A 17514-nucleotide genomic window follows, 5' to 3' on the forward strand; every position below is an offset into this window, starting at 1 on the left:
GAAATTGAAGAAAACACATTCAACACAACATTCATTCAAAAACGTGATGCAATTTCAGAAATTAACATCAATTTCACAACACAAATGCTGCAAAAACTCATACAACAAGTTGCAGTGTGTTGACCCCACCAGGGCCACCGTAGACATTTAGGCTCCTAACTATATAATAAAGTGATTTATGAAGGCAGTGTCCCTGAGTTATAAAGTGTAAAGCTTGTAAGCGCTGTAAAGTACAGTGTCAATGTTTTTGCTTGTTCATAGTCAAAACCACTTTTATTTTCTTTTAAATCATGTTTGTTATACTGAAACATAAATCTCCACTATTTTGAGTTTCCACGTAGATAAGAAGAAATCGTTGTTTTCTTGGATGGCATGTAAACACTATGAAACAGTATTGCACTAAAATGACAAAAGTTAGACCCACAGACTACGTGTTTAACCTGATTTGCATTGGACACAGATTTGCAAATTCTCGAAAATGATTAAATAGCTGGCCTCATGCACCGACAGTTATGCAAAGTTGTTGTATCCATGGTTACAACCTTTGAGCAGCTGCTCAGGTCTGCAAGTTCATATCGATAAACTCTGCTCTCATCCGCTCACAGGATGTACCATTATCAGTTTAGAGCTCGTTAAACACACCAGTTCAGCTCAGACTGTCTCGTCTGGACTCTCTCCTGGTCTCAATCAAAAGTGGAAAAAAAAGACCTTATCATACAATACTACGAATTGTTAGCATTCTTTCTCAAATACTAAGATGACTCACATACATGAACAACACCACTCTCTGACAACTTAACAGACAATATGAAACATTACAGAAACTTTTATTCATTTTATCATTCAGCCTTTATTCTTATTCAAGCATACACTGAGTTGGAGGCATCTTTTATAATGAGGCCGAGCAAAGGATAAATAAAAAAATTCTGACACAAGATACATCAATGTTGAGCAGTGCCAAGAAATAAAACAACAATAAAAGTCACAAAAACATCAATAATAATGTAACAGTTATTAAAATATTAAAATAAAAGTATACAGATCAGCTAGAGAGGTGCATCTGGAAGTAAAGTGTGATGTCATTAAGTGCCCTAAGGATGAAAAAGAAGATATTTTAATATTATTCTGCATGTTGCAGCTGCACAGTAAGAAAACCTGGATCCTCCGAAAGTTAAGAGCAGATATTAAAGTTAAGAGCAGATATTAAATGAAACCAATTAGAGCTGTATAAATGAATAAAACCCAGTGTCTTTCAGGACCTTACAGAGAGAGAGAGGGGGGGCCACCATACCCTGACACACTACAGGCCTCAGTGTGCTGCTGTGTGTTTTATAACTGTCTCCACTAATTAATCTTTAATGACAGAGTGAGGTCGGGGGCTTCAGGGTCACAGCTGAGGTTTGCAGGTATAAAAATCTCGCCATAGTCCAACACACACTGACTTAACAAGTGATGGTTAGAGAGGTTTAGATTGCATCACTCGTTACTGTACAACCACGATGCACCAGACGCTCGCTGAAGCAGAAGCTGCTGTCAGGCCGCTGCAGTTCAACTCTCCCTCTGTCACAATTTCAGAAAAAAATAAGTTTGTTGGAAAAAAAACGAGTCTGAGCCTGAGTTGTGGCACAGCTTCGTAATCCTGCTGCTGCTGCTGCGGTGAATTCACACAAAAAAGGGGAACATGAATAAAGAAGTGCGACGTATTGAGTCAGCAGTTGGCAACATGCTGTGTCATGCTGTGTCTGCTGCTGAAAAATGCACACTCACGTCTCAGACCTGAAGTTTATGATCATACAAAATGCAGGTCGACGTCAGCAGTTTCCATTTTTGCCATTTTTAAAAGTAATGGTTGCACCAAACTTCCAGTCAGCTGCTGCTGGTTTCTATTCACTTCAGTTTTGCTTGATGAAAGCATGATGCAGCATTTATGGTGATCTCCAGAAAACTGTAACATCAATGATCTGACCTGAGAGTCAGCTGCTTAAAGAAAACTCCACCTGCTCCTGCAACAAGGTGATATGAAGGCTAAGGATGCACCACTGATCCATAATAATGGATTAGTATCAGAGTCCATGCTGAGCATCAACCAGACACAACCCATCCCCATGAAATGCAGACCATGCTTCAATGTCACAGAGTTTCACAAACTCATTTTGAATCTGGGGAAAAAACTTGTTTGCACTTTGCAATCAGAGTCTCCAAGATGTACCCGCGAGTCAGATGTGACCAAAATGTTAATGTTTATTTCCCAAAAAGCAAACAAATGCTGCTGTTAATAATGCACACTGTTTTATTTTTGTGCACAACGGAGATGTGCCAAGGTCAGATACAAGCTAAATGTTTATTTTATTTCTTCAAAAGTGGGAAAAGGAATTGATGCTATAGACTCTGTTCAGTTTTAGCTCTTTTATTGTGTTTTATGCATTGGGAGACCGTGTATAAACTAGGGCTGCAGCTAACGATTATTTTCATTATTGATTAATCGATTAGTTGTTTGGTCAATAAAATGTTGAAAAATGTCAATCAGTGTTTCCCAAACCATAAGATGACGTCCTCAAATGTCATTTTTTGTCCACAAACCAAAGAGAGACTCAGTTTATTGTCATAAAGGAACAAAGACACCAGAAATATTCACATTCAAGAAGCTGAAATCAGAGAATTTTGACCTTTTGTCTTAAAAAACTACCCAAACGAATTATTTTGATTATCAAAATAGTTGACGATTCATTTAATAATCGATTATTGTGCGATTAATCGATTAATTGTTGCAGCTCTAGTATACACATAGTTTTTCAATACATTCAAGTTGTGTTGGTTGAAATGAGTAATATCCTTCTGATAACCAGCTCCAAAACATATTTAGTCCAGCAAAATATATTGGTTTGAAAACTGAATTTGTACTCAAATGACCCTGCTGTGGAGTTTATTGTTGTTATGAGAGGATACAATAGCTTTTGAATGCTTTGAGTCCCGTATTGCAACTGCATTACAATGCAACAATAACATGGTAAAAAAAAAATTCAGGATGTGGATTTTGAGAATGTTGAATACTGATTAACAAACGTATAAAATCATCCTCATGTCTTCTGTGTGTGTGTTCGTCCCTCAGGTGTGCTGGCGCTTTGGGCTCTGATCACTCACGTCATGTACCTGCAGGACTACTGGAGGACCTGGCTGAAGGGCCTCAAGTTCTTCTTCTTCGTCGGCATCTTCTTCTCCGTGCTGGCGGTCGTAGCCTTCATCACCTTCCTGACCGTCGCCATCAGGAACAAAGAGAGTAAGTTCCTCCTCTCCATCGCTTTCCTGTTTTCAAACAATGATGAATTACAGTAGTTTTGCAGCACAGTAATGAATGAAACGCTGAGCAGAAACACTAATGGTTAAAGGTCAAGTGGATGATGTGATGAAGCAGAAAACAAACGGTGATGAACAGAGAGAGCGAGTTTCCCTCGTTGAGAGAGAGAGAGAGGGGAATATCACATTTTCAAGGCCACAATCGACGTGGAAACATTTTTTGCTACAAAGATATTTTTGCCCTTTTGTAAATGTTGTAAATCAGATCAAGGCCACCTCTGAGCCGAGCGCCTCGGTTACAATGAAGGGAACAAACAAAAGACACAGTGTGCTTCAAACTTTGTGGGCTATAATTTTAAAGGAAGGCCATTTCCTGTCTCCTTCCTCACAAAGGACAGAATCCGTTTTACCGCCTGAGGTGTGTGGATCTTTGGGATCGAACAGCAGCAAATCAGTGCTTATATTATCAGACTGCTGGAACTAAAGGAAAGATAGAAAACCTTCACTTTTACATATTTTTATTTAAGAGAGGAGTGGCTGCACCTGCAAAGACAAATATATTCTGTTTTGAAATGCCATATTGAATAAAAATAAGTCGGCTGAACCAAAGAATGAAGTATAATAAACCTGTCATAATGTTCCCCTTCTGTCTTTTTCATGCTCTCGTTGGTTTTTCTTTTTGAGCTCCATTCCTTTTTTATTTAATTTTATTTTCCATCCACAGTTAATACATTATACATTTAAAACTGTTAATTTTACATGCTAATTGTTAGTGTAGAGACATTAGTATATCACAAATAAAAGAAAAATGCAAATTACACTCAGTGATATCTGAAAAATGTAAGGATTTTTTATTTTATTTTTTAGGTTGCCTAATACGATGTTGAAGTTGTAAATCCTTATCTGTGATTGACATTTCCTGCTTCGTGCACACATCATGTTATCAGTCGCTGGAGAGTTGCTGTCAAAGGTTACTCACTTCTGCTGTCAAGTCAGTCAGTCGCTCTATAAACCTAATTCTCCTTTTCCGTCGCTCTCGGCAAACAACTCCGTCACTCCTCTTCGGTTGAACCTTTTAGAGCGATCTTCTTCAGCCAGGATTGTTAGAGGTTTGTGTCCAACCTCAACAATTTTCCTGTGGCTGAGTGGAAGAAAATCTCTGGAGACGTTGTCCCAACACTTTGAGGAAAGCCTCAAGAAAAGTTGTGGAAGTTGCAGATGAGCAGTTTATAGAGTGAACTGTTCAATTTTTATCCAGTGTTTTTGATCAGGTTAGTGCATGAACACAGAGAAATACACCACTCTGGTAACGCTGAGCTCAAAATGCTGCAGTTAGGTCCAAGCCAAACCCAACAGTTGGTCACATATTTTATACATTTTATCCTCGTTGCACTCGCTTTATCATGACAAAGCTTTCAGTTTGCTCAGAATCGAGCTGCACGACTTGCACTTCGATGCTCAATGAGAAGTGATGTCAATTTAATGCATGAAAAGCTGTCATGGCTAAAGGTGGACCAAAGACTAAAATGTAACCTTGATTTATATAGAACATCTGGACTTTACACAGACCAAAAAGCCGGTATTCACAGCTACAACTGGCCATTAACAGACATCATAATAACACTAGACAGAAAGGTAATTTCACTTTACCTCAGCCAAAATCCAATGCACTTTAAAATACAATATTATATAGAGCTATATCATATTTGAACAGACTCCCTGTTTACCTTATTGGTATTGATAATAAATCAAAATTCAAAAAGACACTCAAGAAGGGTGTCATGCATAAATAAATCATATTTTGAGCAACTTATTACCCGCTTTTAGGTTATTTTAAAGGTTTTTATCCTACTTGTACTAATTATAAGTGAGAAGTTGTTGATAGTGTATATATTAGTAGTTTGACCTAATTGTTCAACTATTTTGACTGTCTTGTGATTTAAAGTTCGGCACCAAGGTGACGACTAATGGGGATACATGTACAAATAAACAAATGAATAAAAGCCAGACGCCACAACAGTTAGGTGACCTTCTCCACCACCTATAGCAGAAACTGAACCCTGAGCTCTTCCACTCAGGTTCTTCTAAGTTTTCTTCAGACTCATTTTAAGACTCAGGGAGGTCACTCGTTCCAGTGCACAACCCCTAAACTCTGAAACAGTGTCTGAACAAGTCTAAAGATCCATGGACTCTGAAAACCTTCCTGGTGTTTACGGTGTTTAAATCCTGTTTCCCTTTTGTATATTTATCTGGTGTTTGTTTTTTTTAACCTTATTTTATTTGGATTATAAAACACTTAATAAAACACTTTAACATTAAGGCCCAGTCCCATTTCTTCTCCTTTAACACCAGCACTTGGTTTTCAAGTGGCCTCTGAAGGGAGATACCCCTTGACCATAAAGTGAGAAGTGTAGAGAAGTAGAGATCTAACCCTATGAAGCTGATGTGTTCACCTACGTTAACGCGTAGGGACAACAGAAAACAGAAGACGCCTTTGCTGCTTTTCATCTTGCACTACGTTCGAAGTCTGCACCTTTCCTCCCTCTGATTTAAGGGCTGGTTTTAAAGCAGAAGTAAGCGGAATATTTGTGTTAATATAAGTCTTAAATAGTTATATCTTCCGACAGCAATCACTTATAGAGTGTTTGGTCCGAAACACGGGTCTGTCAGTCACTCTACTCTGCTGTAAGCCGAGGAGAAAACTTCTTGTATACTTCCTTGTATCCTACAACCTTTATCAAATGAGGAGAGAGAACGGCATGAAGGGCTGTGTGTGCAGCCAAGGGATGCGCGTGAATGTGGTGACGTAGGGACGAGGACCAATGGATCCATGACGAGGGCGGGGACTGCTAACTCCATCGGCTGACAAGAAGTTAGCCAAAACGACCGGATCGCTTACTTCTGCTTTAAGGGTTTTACTCTTAAAAGAACTGGGACGCCCTACCTTTACATGAGAACGTGCAAAACCGAGTGGAAGTGGTTAACTTAAAATGGGACAGGGCCGAAACTTAACTCGTGTGTCTTTTTCTCCCACAGCCCTGACCAACCCTGCCAGCCTCTACCTGTCCTGTGTGTGGAGCTTCATGAGCCTGAAGTGGTCCTTCGTGCTCGCCCTGTCCGCCCACCGCTACCGCAAAGAGTTCGCAGACATCAGCATCCTCAGCGACTTCTAAGGGCTTCGGACCAGTCGGACTCTAAACAGTACAATACACTCACTGTGCAGAGAGGAGGAGGAGGAGGAGGAGGAGGAAGAGGAGGAGGACATCTCCACCTTTGTGTTGTGGATGATCCTCTCCGCTTCCTCCACCTGTATTTACCCGTGCAGGATTTGTTGTTGACTCAGCAGCTTTAAAAGACAATAATCGTGCTCTCTTTTATATGATAGATTTTATACTCTCTTACATTTTCTCCTGCTCAGCATCTCTCTCAGTCTTTCTGGTCTTTTTTTTTTTTATTATTTTTTTTTTTAGCCATGACACAGTGAAGGGAACTGTTATTTCTTATCAGTTGCAGTTTCATGCTGCAGCCACTAGAGGGAGTCACTCTTCCAACAATTTAAACACACGTACAGTTTGTGTGTTTCTGTGTGTGTGTGTGTGTGTGTGTCACATCCCAACTCTGTGATATTATACAAATGTGTCTTTTCTTTATCTTTTCTTTTTTTCCTGTAGCAGTGGATGATGAAACAACCTCACACACACAGTCACACGTTGCACATCCAGATATATAAATGTGATGATGATGACGATGAATATCTATAAGTGTTGATGCTTTAATGTTGATGCACTTTATAACAAAGAGTGCGTCAGGGTCTTGCAAACAGGGCAGGTCCCCACAAAATCCTGCAACATCAAAGTAGAAAGAGTTCATGTGCGATTCTAAATAGGCACCACATGTCCTGATTCAACACATTAATGAACAATGAAGGGGCTTTTTTTTTAATGTAAAGAATGATTTTTGTATTTTCTTTTTATCATTGTGACTAAAAACACTCAGCGACATCAGATCTCATCAATGTGACAACGACGTCCCTAACAACAACAACAACAACGAAGCCACTGATGTGCACGCTCATGTTTTCATGTTGTTTCATGACACGGCATCTTTTACAGTATCTGTTCTTTCCTAAATGAGATTATTTTTTGACCGTATTTCTGTAGCCACCTGTATCACTTTGGCTGAATGTGGGAGTGTGTGTGTGTGTGTGTGTGTGTGTGTGTGTGTGTGTGTGTGTGTGTGTGTTTGTACAGGAGTGTGTCTGAGAGTCAAGTTAATAAAATGTGTGTGTTTTTTTTTGACATCCTCTCCTCTGTGAACTGGTGTGTTTTTGCAGCAAAGTCTTAAAATAGCAGTGAAATCCGTTCCTCTTTTATAAGAAACAGCGTGTCGACATCTTTTTTTTTTTTTCACAGTTTCTGTTCCCTTAAATCTTTTAAATTCCTCAAAGGAAAATGCAGCAGCAAAAAAAAGAAAAATATATGAGTTGTCATTTTTCTTCATAAAGCTTGTGACTTCCACGTCATTGGAGGGGGGGAAAGTGGAAGTGTCAGGGAAGCAGAGTGAAGGTGCTGCACCCTCCTCCTCCTCTTCCTCCTTCTCCTCCTCCTCTTTTCCCTCAGCCTGGGTCACGAGGGTCAGTGTTTTGGGGGCATTAAAGTGGGATTTGCGCCATGAGAGGAATGAACCACGTTTCCCACCCACTCCGAGCCACGTTTATGATGAAAAAACACCCCACAGCATCGCAATCGCAACCAGCAAATGCAGACCAATAACCTGCACTTTGAAGTCTGGCAATTATTCCATCCATCCACATTTTTATTTTATCCCCTCAAAGGGAAGGTGGGGTGGGGGGGTGGGGGGGAGTTTTTTTTTTTTTTTTTTAGGGGTATGATTTTGTTGAAGTAGCCGCCGCCGCCGCCTGATACAGAGACTTTGAAGTTGATGTGGAAAAATGTGTGACTGCATTATTAGTGAGCTATCAATGTTTGGTGCGTTATAACTTATTAAGTGGTTAATTTCTCTGGTGAAAAGGAGAAGTCTCTTAAGTTCATCATCCTTGGAGATGTTAAGGAGAAACTCCTGCTATGCGAAGAAGAAACGGGGTGAGGAAAGTGAATCTGGCAACAGAGCTTCATTATTTACTAGAAAGATCAGTAACTTTGATCCTTTAAGGAGCCACTATCATTATTTCACTTTTTTTTTTGTAGCTTTCCTGCATCCTTCCTCTTGCGTTTTAAGGACATTTTTTTGGTGGTACTTATATGTTAATTGCGTTACACTGGTTTGTTTGTAAGCCCCCAGAGTCTCATTGCATCAAGGTAATTGCAATGTTGTGGTTAAATCGCCATGGCAACATTTTTTATCTGGCCGTTATAAACTTCGACATTAAGAAACTGAAAAACAATCCGGCTCACTTTCCACTGAGCAAGCTGGGGGCTTTGGAACCAAATGCGTCCTATTAAGTTTATACACCATCCTGTAAAACGTGTGTGTGTGTGCGTGTTAGTGTGTTAGTGTGTGTGTGAATGAGTGTGTGTGTGTGTGTGGTATGTAAAGAGAGGGAGGGCTCTTGTTTTATTCAATTATGGGACTCCTTTCTACTCAAATCAAGGGAGGAAGTTGTCTCAAGTGTTGACTGGCAGTCTGGCAGAGTGCGGCGAGACTGGAAACAATAGTTCAAACATCCAAACAACACAAATATCCTAAACATCCTGTACAGTTTGGACGCTAAAGAGCAGCTGAATCTAAACTCGTTACAAACAAAACTATACAACAAGGTGGGGGGGTCTGCAACACATGACCTCAGACTCCAAGTATCTGAAAATGTTCACGGACACAAACACACCACAAAACATCCACCTGTGCACGTTCATTAAAACGAGCAGTTACAGCAGGTTGTTTACCGTTTATCATATATATATATTCATATTACACACAGGTGGAGGAGGAAGTAGTGATGTAATGCACTTAACATTTAACAGTAGACATGATGACGCTGCCTTTCATTCATAATTTTCCTCAAACACATGTACAAAATGTCCAGTGGTTCAGTAAATGCAACTCCAAAACATTTCAATTAAAACTTTAAATTCTATAGTTAACAGATGCTTTTCATATTATAATATTTTATATATTCATTTTAAATCTATATTGTTGTATTGTTATACCTTATACAACCTGAACTGAATATAAAGCATAGTTATAATTTTCTCCACCTCGACCACCTGCAGCACTGACTCATTTCCAACATGCATGAATAATAATGATCCACTAATATCATTAGTTTTAGATGCAGCATTTATAATTTATAATTTATTAATTTCATAATCACTCAACAGATTTGAACGGTTCCTTTACAACAGCTGTAAACACTCTGTCTGCTATTTGCAGTTTTATCATCAGCTTATAAATAGACAGTGGTGGATAAACAATCAAACTATGTTTTATTTCTATCAAAATAGCAACGCTTTACTTATAAAATTATGAACTACATATAAAACCACAAAAAGTAAAAGAACTCGTTGTGCAGCAGAGTGTATTATCTTGCACTACATTATTATTATGAATGGTGCTTTATTCTAAAAGCACTTGTGGTTCAGTTAACAGCTTTATAAAAGGTTAAGTAGTTAAATATAATGTATTGTCACATGTTTTATATGTAAAATCTAAATCTCCAAAGAAACTGAAGGTGGATGAAGTGGATTTAAAAAGTAAAAATCTCCCTCTAATGCATCAGAAAATGGAAAAACTCATTTTGGTTCTTTTGACTGTTGATAAAAAACTGAGCGTGGATTCACAGCAGCTCTGTGTCTGTGGTGCGTGCTGGCCGACGTATGCGATTGCGAAATGTGAACATTGGTATTAATAAGACAAAAATGAAACATTTGATCTAAAAAAAGAAGCGTCAGGAGGAGTGGAGTGAAAGAAAAAAAAAAAGCTAAATGAAAAGCAAACATCTTGAATTGGTCGAGAACCAGATGGTCTCTTTGACGTTAAGAAGCCGCTTTGGCATTTTAAGAAGGCAGTCCCAGAATGATTTCCGAGGAACTTCCGCAAAGCGTGGTACAAAGCCCACAGATATTTAAGCAATATCCATAGCAATTTACTGTTTTATTTACAAACTGAAACATATGTTTCTAGACCTTTGCAGCCCCCCCCCCCCTCCTTCCCATCCATCTCTCCTATTACCACACTGATTTACTGCTGCAGCTTTCCTCCCACACTATTTGCTCTTTTCTTCTCCCCTGTTTCTCTGCATCTCTGTATCATCATCATCTCCCATCAGTCATCAGTCAGTCAGACTCTGCTGCCTGTTGACAGCGCACACAGTAGACGCTCTACCTTTGCACTCAGCCGTTTGGTTTCCCCCCCTTTCTCTCTCTCTTTCTGTGATTGTTGCCATTTCTCTCTTTGTGTGTGTATGTGTGTGTGTGTGTGTGTGTGTTGCGATGCTGTCTGAGCCTCTGGGACCACTGCGAGCTCGCATCTGAAACATTTTAGAGAGACACATATTTGCTGTTTTAGAGCACAAAGGGATATGCCACGGCACAGGCTGTTTGAAGTGGCTTCACAGGGGGAACCAGAACCAGAGCGAGGGATTTGAGAAACCATAAAGAAACGTTAGCGCAATGTAACTTTGGTAAGGTCATCTAATCTAATGGAAGTGGGGATTGATTCAATGTGAAGGCGTAGCCCTTTGAAGACGGCTGTGCTGATGTTTCTAATGCAGCAGCTCTGTTGTAGAAATGCAGCTCTGCTCTGCTCTCTGCTCTCTGCTGCACTGAGCTGCTGCCGCTCTGTCCGTTTGACAGGACCGCGCTGCGTGACAGCGTCCAATCCTGCAGATCTCAGGTTTGACACCGCTGCAGTAGCCGGCAGCACTTTAAAGTGTGATGTTGTTGTAGAGACAGGGGAGTTCGACTGTCTGCCAGTGCTTCTTATGTACAGAAAGTGAGCTTTTTTCATGCAACAAGCCAAAAAGTCTCATTTAAGTGTTTTTTTTTTACTGTACAGATATTCAGATTAATAACAGAGGAGAGTGTGCAGAGGTCAACCACACACTGATGTTTGGTTTCCCTTGTTAAAAACATATATATGTGTGTTTAACCTCTTGCGACCTCTTGCTGAGGACAAGTTCAATTGCATGTGGCTTCAGAGTACAGAGCCTGGATTAAATCAGTTTCATAAGGACACACAGGTGCCTCAGCGTTTAAGACGACTTTTTGATGTAGGACGTGTTTTGTCGTCCTATCTCAAGAATCAGTGATATCATCTTCACCATCGTCAACGTCGTCGTCGTCGTCGTCATCGTTTCAGGTGCGTTGGTCTTTCTGAAAGCTCAGCAGTCGTCTGAGCTTTCAGGACTTTTCCACGTGGTCGTCTCTGATCTGCTGACTCACCGGGTCTTATTAGTGTTTACAAAGAAAAGTAAACTCAACACGTCGACTCAGAGCCGCTGACTCAACGAGTTCTCAGCCTTTATGACTTTCATGTGATGATTTTGCTATAAATAGAGCTGGATAACATCACTGTCTTTGTGCCGTGGCTGATTGGACCCATGCAGCAGGATGAACTTTCACTATTTTATAGAGAAGATTCAGATAAACATGCAAAGGTCGAAGCTTTTATCTGACATTCCTGCTTTGAATTTAAATATATGTTTACTTCTTAAATCTGAAAATAGGAAACCACTTTATAAAGAGTTCATACGTTGTGGGCAGACTAATGGCTGTATTAAAGGTTAATAAATAATTTACTGCCACTTTATGAACACATGATTTTCAATAAATAGAACATTTTGTCAGGTTGTGAGGGATATTAATTTGACATGTTTACTTTTATAATGACGTTATCACCCAAATTAAAGAGTAAACATCAGACATTTTCATTAATAACATTTAAAGATGTAGTTTTAAGCTGCAATAAATGTTTATTAACATATCTATTTGCAACTATGACCTCAACTGTGGCTGGTGAACTAAACATCATATATCACAATGATTCAAAATATGAGATCTAGGCCTAATGGTCATTAATGATACTTTTATGTGTTTACAGCAACATTACAGACCATTTTATGTACAGCTTTTAAATGCTACGCAGGGGGGGCTTTAAAGCAAGATGTAATGTTTAGGAGGTAGTAATTATTCGTATTAATGATTTAAAATCAGTGAAATAGTGAAACACAGCAGCCATACGAGTCTTCATCCAGTCCAACCTGCTGCTCAGAGTACGCCAGCCCAGCACGCCATCCCTCCAGCTCAGCTGTGAGCACCACTGGGACTGGTTTGTAATGTGCCATGGACGGACCTCAGCACTTAAACACTGTAATCAGAGCCAGAGCAGGATATTGGCTAAATTACACATGAAAGCAGGGACATTCGAAGGAAGCTCGAGCGCTAAATATTATGATAAATTACGGCCTAATACGAGAAGATAAATCACAGCTAAACAAGAATAAAACAGGCGTGCATGCAGCGGGGAAGGAAGTGTTTTATAATACAAGGATTACGTGTGTTGAAGGCATTTCTAAGTCTATGTGAAAAGGCTGATAAGGCTTTCGATTATATCACATGATCTTCATCAGCATCACTTCATCAGATCAGAGGAGTGGATCTTCACATTTTCTTTTTGTATAGTTAAAACCTATCAAAACAAAAACAAAAAAACTTGCAACCTGTCGAATTACGTTTAAACATTTGAACTGGTTTCCAGTTCAAACCAGTCAGAGCAACAGAGACAAAAAGAGCGCAGACAGACGTCATCACAACGGCGCTGATACTCCTCAGAGCCTTTAAGGTAATCTCGATCATGTTTACATAATGGTATCAGTCAAATAATATAAACTAAAGTAGCCTATCTTATAAGTTATATTTTTCCTCTGTACTCTTTGTATTTAAATAGAAAATGTCTTATTATGAAAAATCTAAATATTCATTTTGTTGAGAGTTGGATGAGAAGATTTATGCGGCTTTCACATTTGTACTGTAAATGTAAAAGCTAGCTGTTGGCTAATTAGCATCAGAGGAGCATAGAGCCACCCTGGAGGAGCAGACAGGTGAGTGAGTGATGTAAAAGTGTAAAATGGTCATTTTCACACTTTTATTAAGAAATTATTTCATGTTTTAGTAGTTAAACTAAAATATTGTGCAGGTAAGTGGACTTTGTTACCGTATTAGCCAGGCTAACTCCCATGTGTTTCCAATCTTTATGCTAATCTAAGCTAACCAGCTGTTAGCTGTAGCTTAGCAAACAAGCTCCAAAGTGACGTAAATCTTCTCATATATAAAGTGGACAATTCAAATTGTTCAACAATTCAAATCTTTAACTTTTCCTTTAATCAGTGTTGTGCATGAACGTATTCATTGAATTTGTTCATATCTTTTATGAACATAGTTAACGAGCGATGAATGTCTCACCAGATACGCCAAGTCGCATGACGTCTACACACAGACCATAGACCCGGCAGCAACAGTATAGATATTGTTGTGTTTGATGCGGTTTTTTGCATTAACAAGTGACAAACAAACAAATGTGGTCTAAAAACACATTTTTATGCAAAATGTACCACCAGACTAGCCTGGGTATAGCTGCCGCTGCCTTGTGTGCGATTTTATTTGCTCTGCAAGTCAGCCTATAAACCATGGACCCAATTTTTCCCTCAACGAGAGCAAATCACAGAACCGGGGAGGGGGCAGCAAGAGAGACGATAACATCCGATGTCGATCCAACATGGCGGCAGACGCTTTACCTTTCGATGCAGCGTTAGAAAGTGTTATAAGTAGTAGCCTAGTTTAGACCACAAATTTATTTTGAAAAAATAGCAACGTTTAGCGTTAAACTATTTCATTATCTAACCCTCGCTCTACATACGTCATCGGGTATGATTGATACGATTGGCTATAAGCTACATACAGACGCATTTGATAGACATAGCGCCCAATGAACATCTCTGGGCTTTCGGGTGGTTCCCAGACTGAATCTCAATCTAGATTGAGATGAGGTCTGGTGTTACAGTAGCCAGGCTACCACCACCAGATATTGGAGAACTCGCCACTAGAAAATAATTTATTAGAGGGTTACATGACAAAAGGACAACGTTTCGAGCGTTTTGGTCTTCCTGAGGTCAGTTTGTTACCTTCCTGGACTCAGCACCTGGCGACGTTTTGGATGTGCGTGAGTAAAACCTCAACTAGATCTTGTTTTTCCTCTTTCAGCAGAATAGCCTACGACCAAAGTCCTTCTCATATTAGAACGTCTCTGCTACGACACACTGTTCAGGTGGTAAAAAAAACAACAACAACAACAAAAAACATTTTCAATCTCAATATGGTTCTTGTTTTGAGTGTTAGATCTAACTCATGTCTGTGGTTCAATAATTCATTTAGTTTGGGAGTGTCAGTGATTTGGTGCTGGTAGATCATCAAGAGTGGCAGCGTTTTAATTTTTTATTTTTTTTAAGAACCATGAATGTGAACTTTTTTTAAAAAAAATCTGAAGTGGCTCAAACGCTGCGTTTAATCCTAACTGCTCATCAACCAGGTGAAGATTTGATCCTGTTTTTTAGTTTGCATGAAGCAGCCCCTCCCTCCCCAGTCCTCCCTCTCTCACCCCACTCAGTCCCATCCCCACTCACTCACTCCCTCACCCCCACCTAGCCTGCACCTTCACCCCTCAGCTACCCCCTCCCCTCCCCACCTCCCCCCCATCCCACTCCTCCCGAGCCCCTCTAAGTGGATACCCCACAGGAAGGGCTTCTCCAGGGGGGAAATGGGTCCCAGATGTCGGCCTTTGTGCCACTACAGGCTCCTCGGGAGGGATGGAGTGGCGGTAGGATGGGTACGACAGAGGAGGAGGAGGAGGAGGAGGAGGTGGTAGAGGAGGTGGAGGTGGGTGTAGTGTGCTGTGTGCAAACATTAATAACGGCAGCAGCCAGAGGAGGGGTGAAGAAAAACTCCCAGGGTGAAGGTGAGGAGGAATTTAATGATTGGCTCCTTTTTGGGTTGAGGCCGGTGTGGATTTCCCAAAACACATCAGTTGCGATTGGTCGTCCCGCTGCGCTCCTATATACCAGCTGAGTACGTCACCGCGGCGCTCCGACCTTTTGGTGCGTGACGGTAATTGAAGTGACTGCATTACGAACTTAGAGAAACTTCAAAAAGTTTCAACATGGCCGCCCCCTTTCAGTGCTGGATTTCAAGCACAAGTCAGGACCAAACCATATGGCGCAGAGACAGAAATAGACAATACAATCGGTCGTCTTTGATATCCAACCTCCAACCCCCCCCCCCCCATGTGTGTGTGTATGTGTGTGTGCAAGCCTATATATATATTGATATATATTGATATGTGTATGATCTGTTTTCAGCTCCACAGAGGGTAAATTATGACCCCCGTGGAAATAAAACGAAGACGAGAGCAGGACCTGAGTGTTTAGTGAAACATTATGTCAAGACTCTGACAAGGAAATGAAATGTGCAACATCAATCAGCTTATGAGGACAGAGATCAAACGAGCCTCCACACTCCTGCATCTGGTTCTGTTTGGACAGCCTCACTTTTTCCCCCCCTTTTCACCCTCTCCTTTCTTCTCCTTTTCTTTTCCCCTTTTCCCATTCTTCTCCCATTCTCTCTCTCTCTCTCTTTCTCTTTCTGTCTCTTTCTTCTCCCCTTCTGTTCTCCTATGTGCCACGACATTCCTGTTGGCCAACTCGCTTCGTTAGCTCATTTTTTCCATGATGGTGGCACGCGGCCACGCTCTCTCTAAAAAGGTAAGCGGCAGCTCCCGAGATTAGCCGCACGGCAACAATGACTTTCCTGTCCCTCCACCAGAGCTCCCAGTAAGCCCTGCCTGCTTCTAATACCAGTTAATCCTGGAGTTGACTTGGCTTGTTATGTAAATACAACCTCGTATAATTCATTGTCTCTGTCCACGGGCTCGCTTTGATGGCCAGATGAATTTTTTTTTTTTCTTCCTCTTCTCCTTCTTCTGACTTGATTGAACCCAACTGGGATCAAGCTACTTTCCGTTCAACGTCGCTCTCTGAATGAAATGTAAACCAGTGCAATCACGAGGCTCATCAAAAATCTTCTGAACCGCTCTCCGCACATACGGGCCCCCCTCCCCTCCTTCAAATGCCGCCGCAATCACACCCAAATTGTCGGCTAGAAGCTGTCAAAGCGGCCAGCGTGGAGTATATGTAGGGAACGAGATGAGATTTGGTTTCACTTCATGAAGGCTTTGTTGGTAAATAACACCGGTTTCTTCGTCTTCATGTAATGACTTGGATTTTGGAAAACACGAAAGATGTGACGACTCTTCCACCCCAAGATGTGTTTGGAAGATATTGAAACTAACCACGCTGTCATCACACAAAAAAAAAAGTACAAGATTTCTGTAGCCATGAGCATGAGCAGCGGAAAACTCCCCACAAGATTTCTCTGCAGTGATCCACACATGAGTCACGCATGTGTTGTGACGCATGAAGATATAAATGGACCCAATTTTGGGAAACCGATTGGGATCCAAGGGTAGATTTATGCAACTCCTCAATTTGCTCAATTGGTGGATTCTTCCACCTTTGTTGTCCGAGCTCCGATTAAGCAAAACATGAGGATGATGTCGACCCCTTCACCACCCCTCCCACCCCCACCAATGGTTGTTGTCGTTGTGTTTTTCCCATGAGGAACCTGCTGCTGTGTCACGACTGCAAACGTGTAGAAAATGTGTTTTAAGTGGCTGCAGACCCAGATGTGTTCACCGTGCGAAGGTGGAACATGTGTCGGCTCTGCCTCCGGGCCATGGATGGCACAATTAGGTGCTCCCTCACCTCTGCAGACCGAGGTCACTGGGCCACTGGGGTCAGGGGTTATTCAGGGTCCTGTCTGTCCCGATCCAGAGGAGAGAGGACAGGAGAGGAGAGGGACCGCCGCTGACGTCAGCACTGATGCACAAACCTGTTTGTTCATTCCTTAAAAGAATGAACAAACAGGTTTTTTTTACCGAAGAAACTCTTGGTCTTTTTGGTAATTCGTCGTATCAGAGTGATGTGTCAGGATCTTGTGAAATTCTTTCCAGGATTCATGCTTTCACAATCTCACATTTTCTCTCAGATCTAAAGCTACTGCAGCCAAACAGATTTATGAACCATCCACCATCCTTTTTCTTCTTCTTCTTCTTCTTTTTTTTTTTTTTTAACATTTTATTTCCAGGACTTCACCA

General features: G+C 40.8%; 1 protein-coding gene across 1 annotated transcript in view; it reads left to right on the top strand.

Moving 5' to 3' along the window:
• The window catches only part of LOC146987004 (heme transporter hrg1-A-like), a 349260-nt gene that overhangs the window by 781 nt on the left and 330965 nt on the right, over positions 1–17514 (top strand). Inside the window, exons 2-3 of the mRNA XM_085775959.1 lie at positions 3110–3277; positions 6331–6480. Of these exons, the coding sequence (XP_085632085.1) occupies positions 3110–3277; positions 6331–6467 (305 nt within the window). The 3' untranslated portion in view covers positions 6468–6480. The remainder of the gene's footprint in view (positions 1–3109; positions 3278–6330; positions 6481–17514) is intronic.

The sequence above is a fragment of the Trachurus japonicus genome, chromosome 5, assembly GCF_045865225.1.
Source record: "Trachurus japonicus isolate A0001 chromosome 5, Traja_1.0".
In the NCBI taxonomy this organism is placed as follows: Eukaryota; Metazoa; Chordata; class Actinopteri; order Carangiformes; family Carangidae; genus Trachurus; species Trachurus japonicus.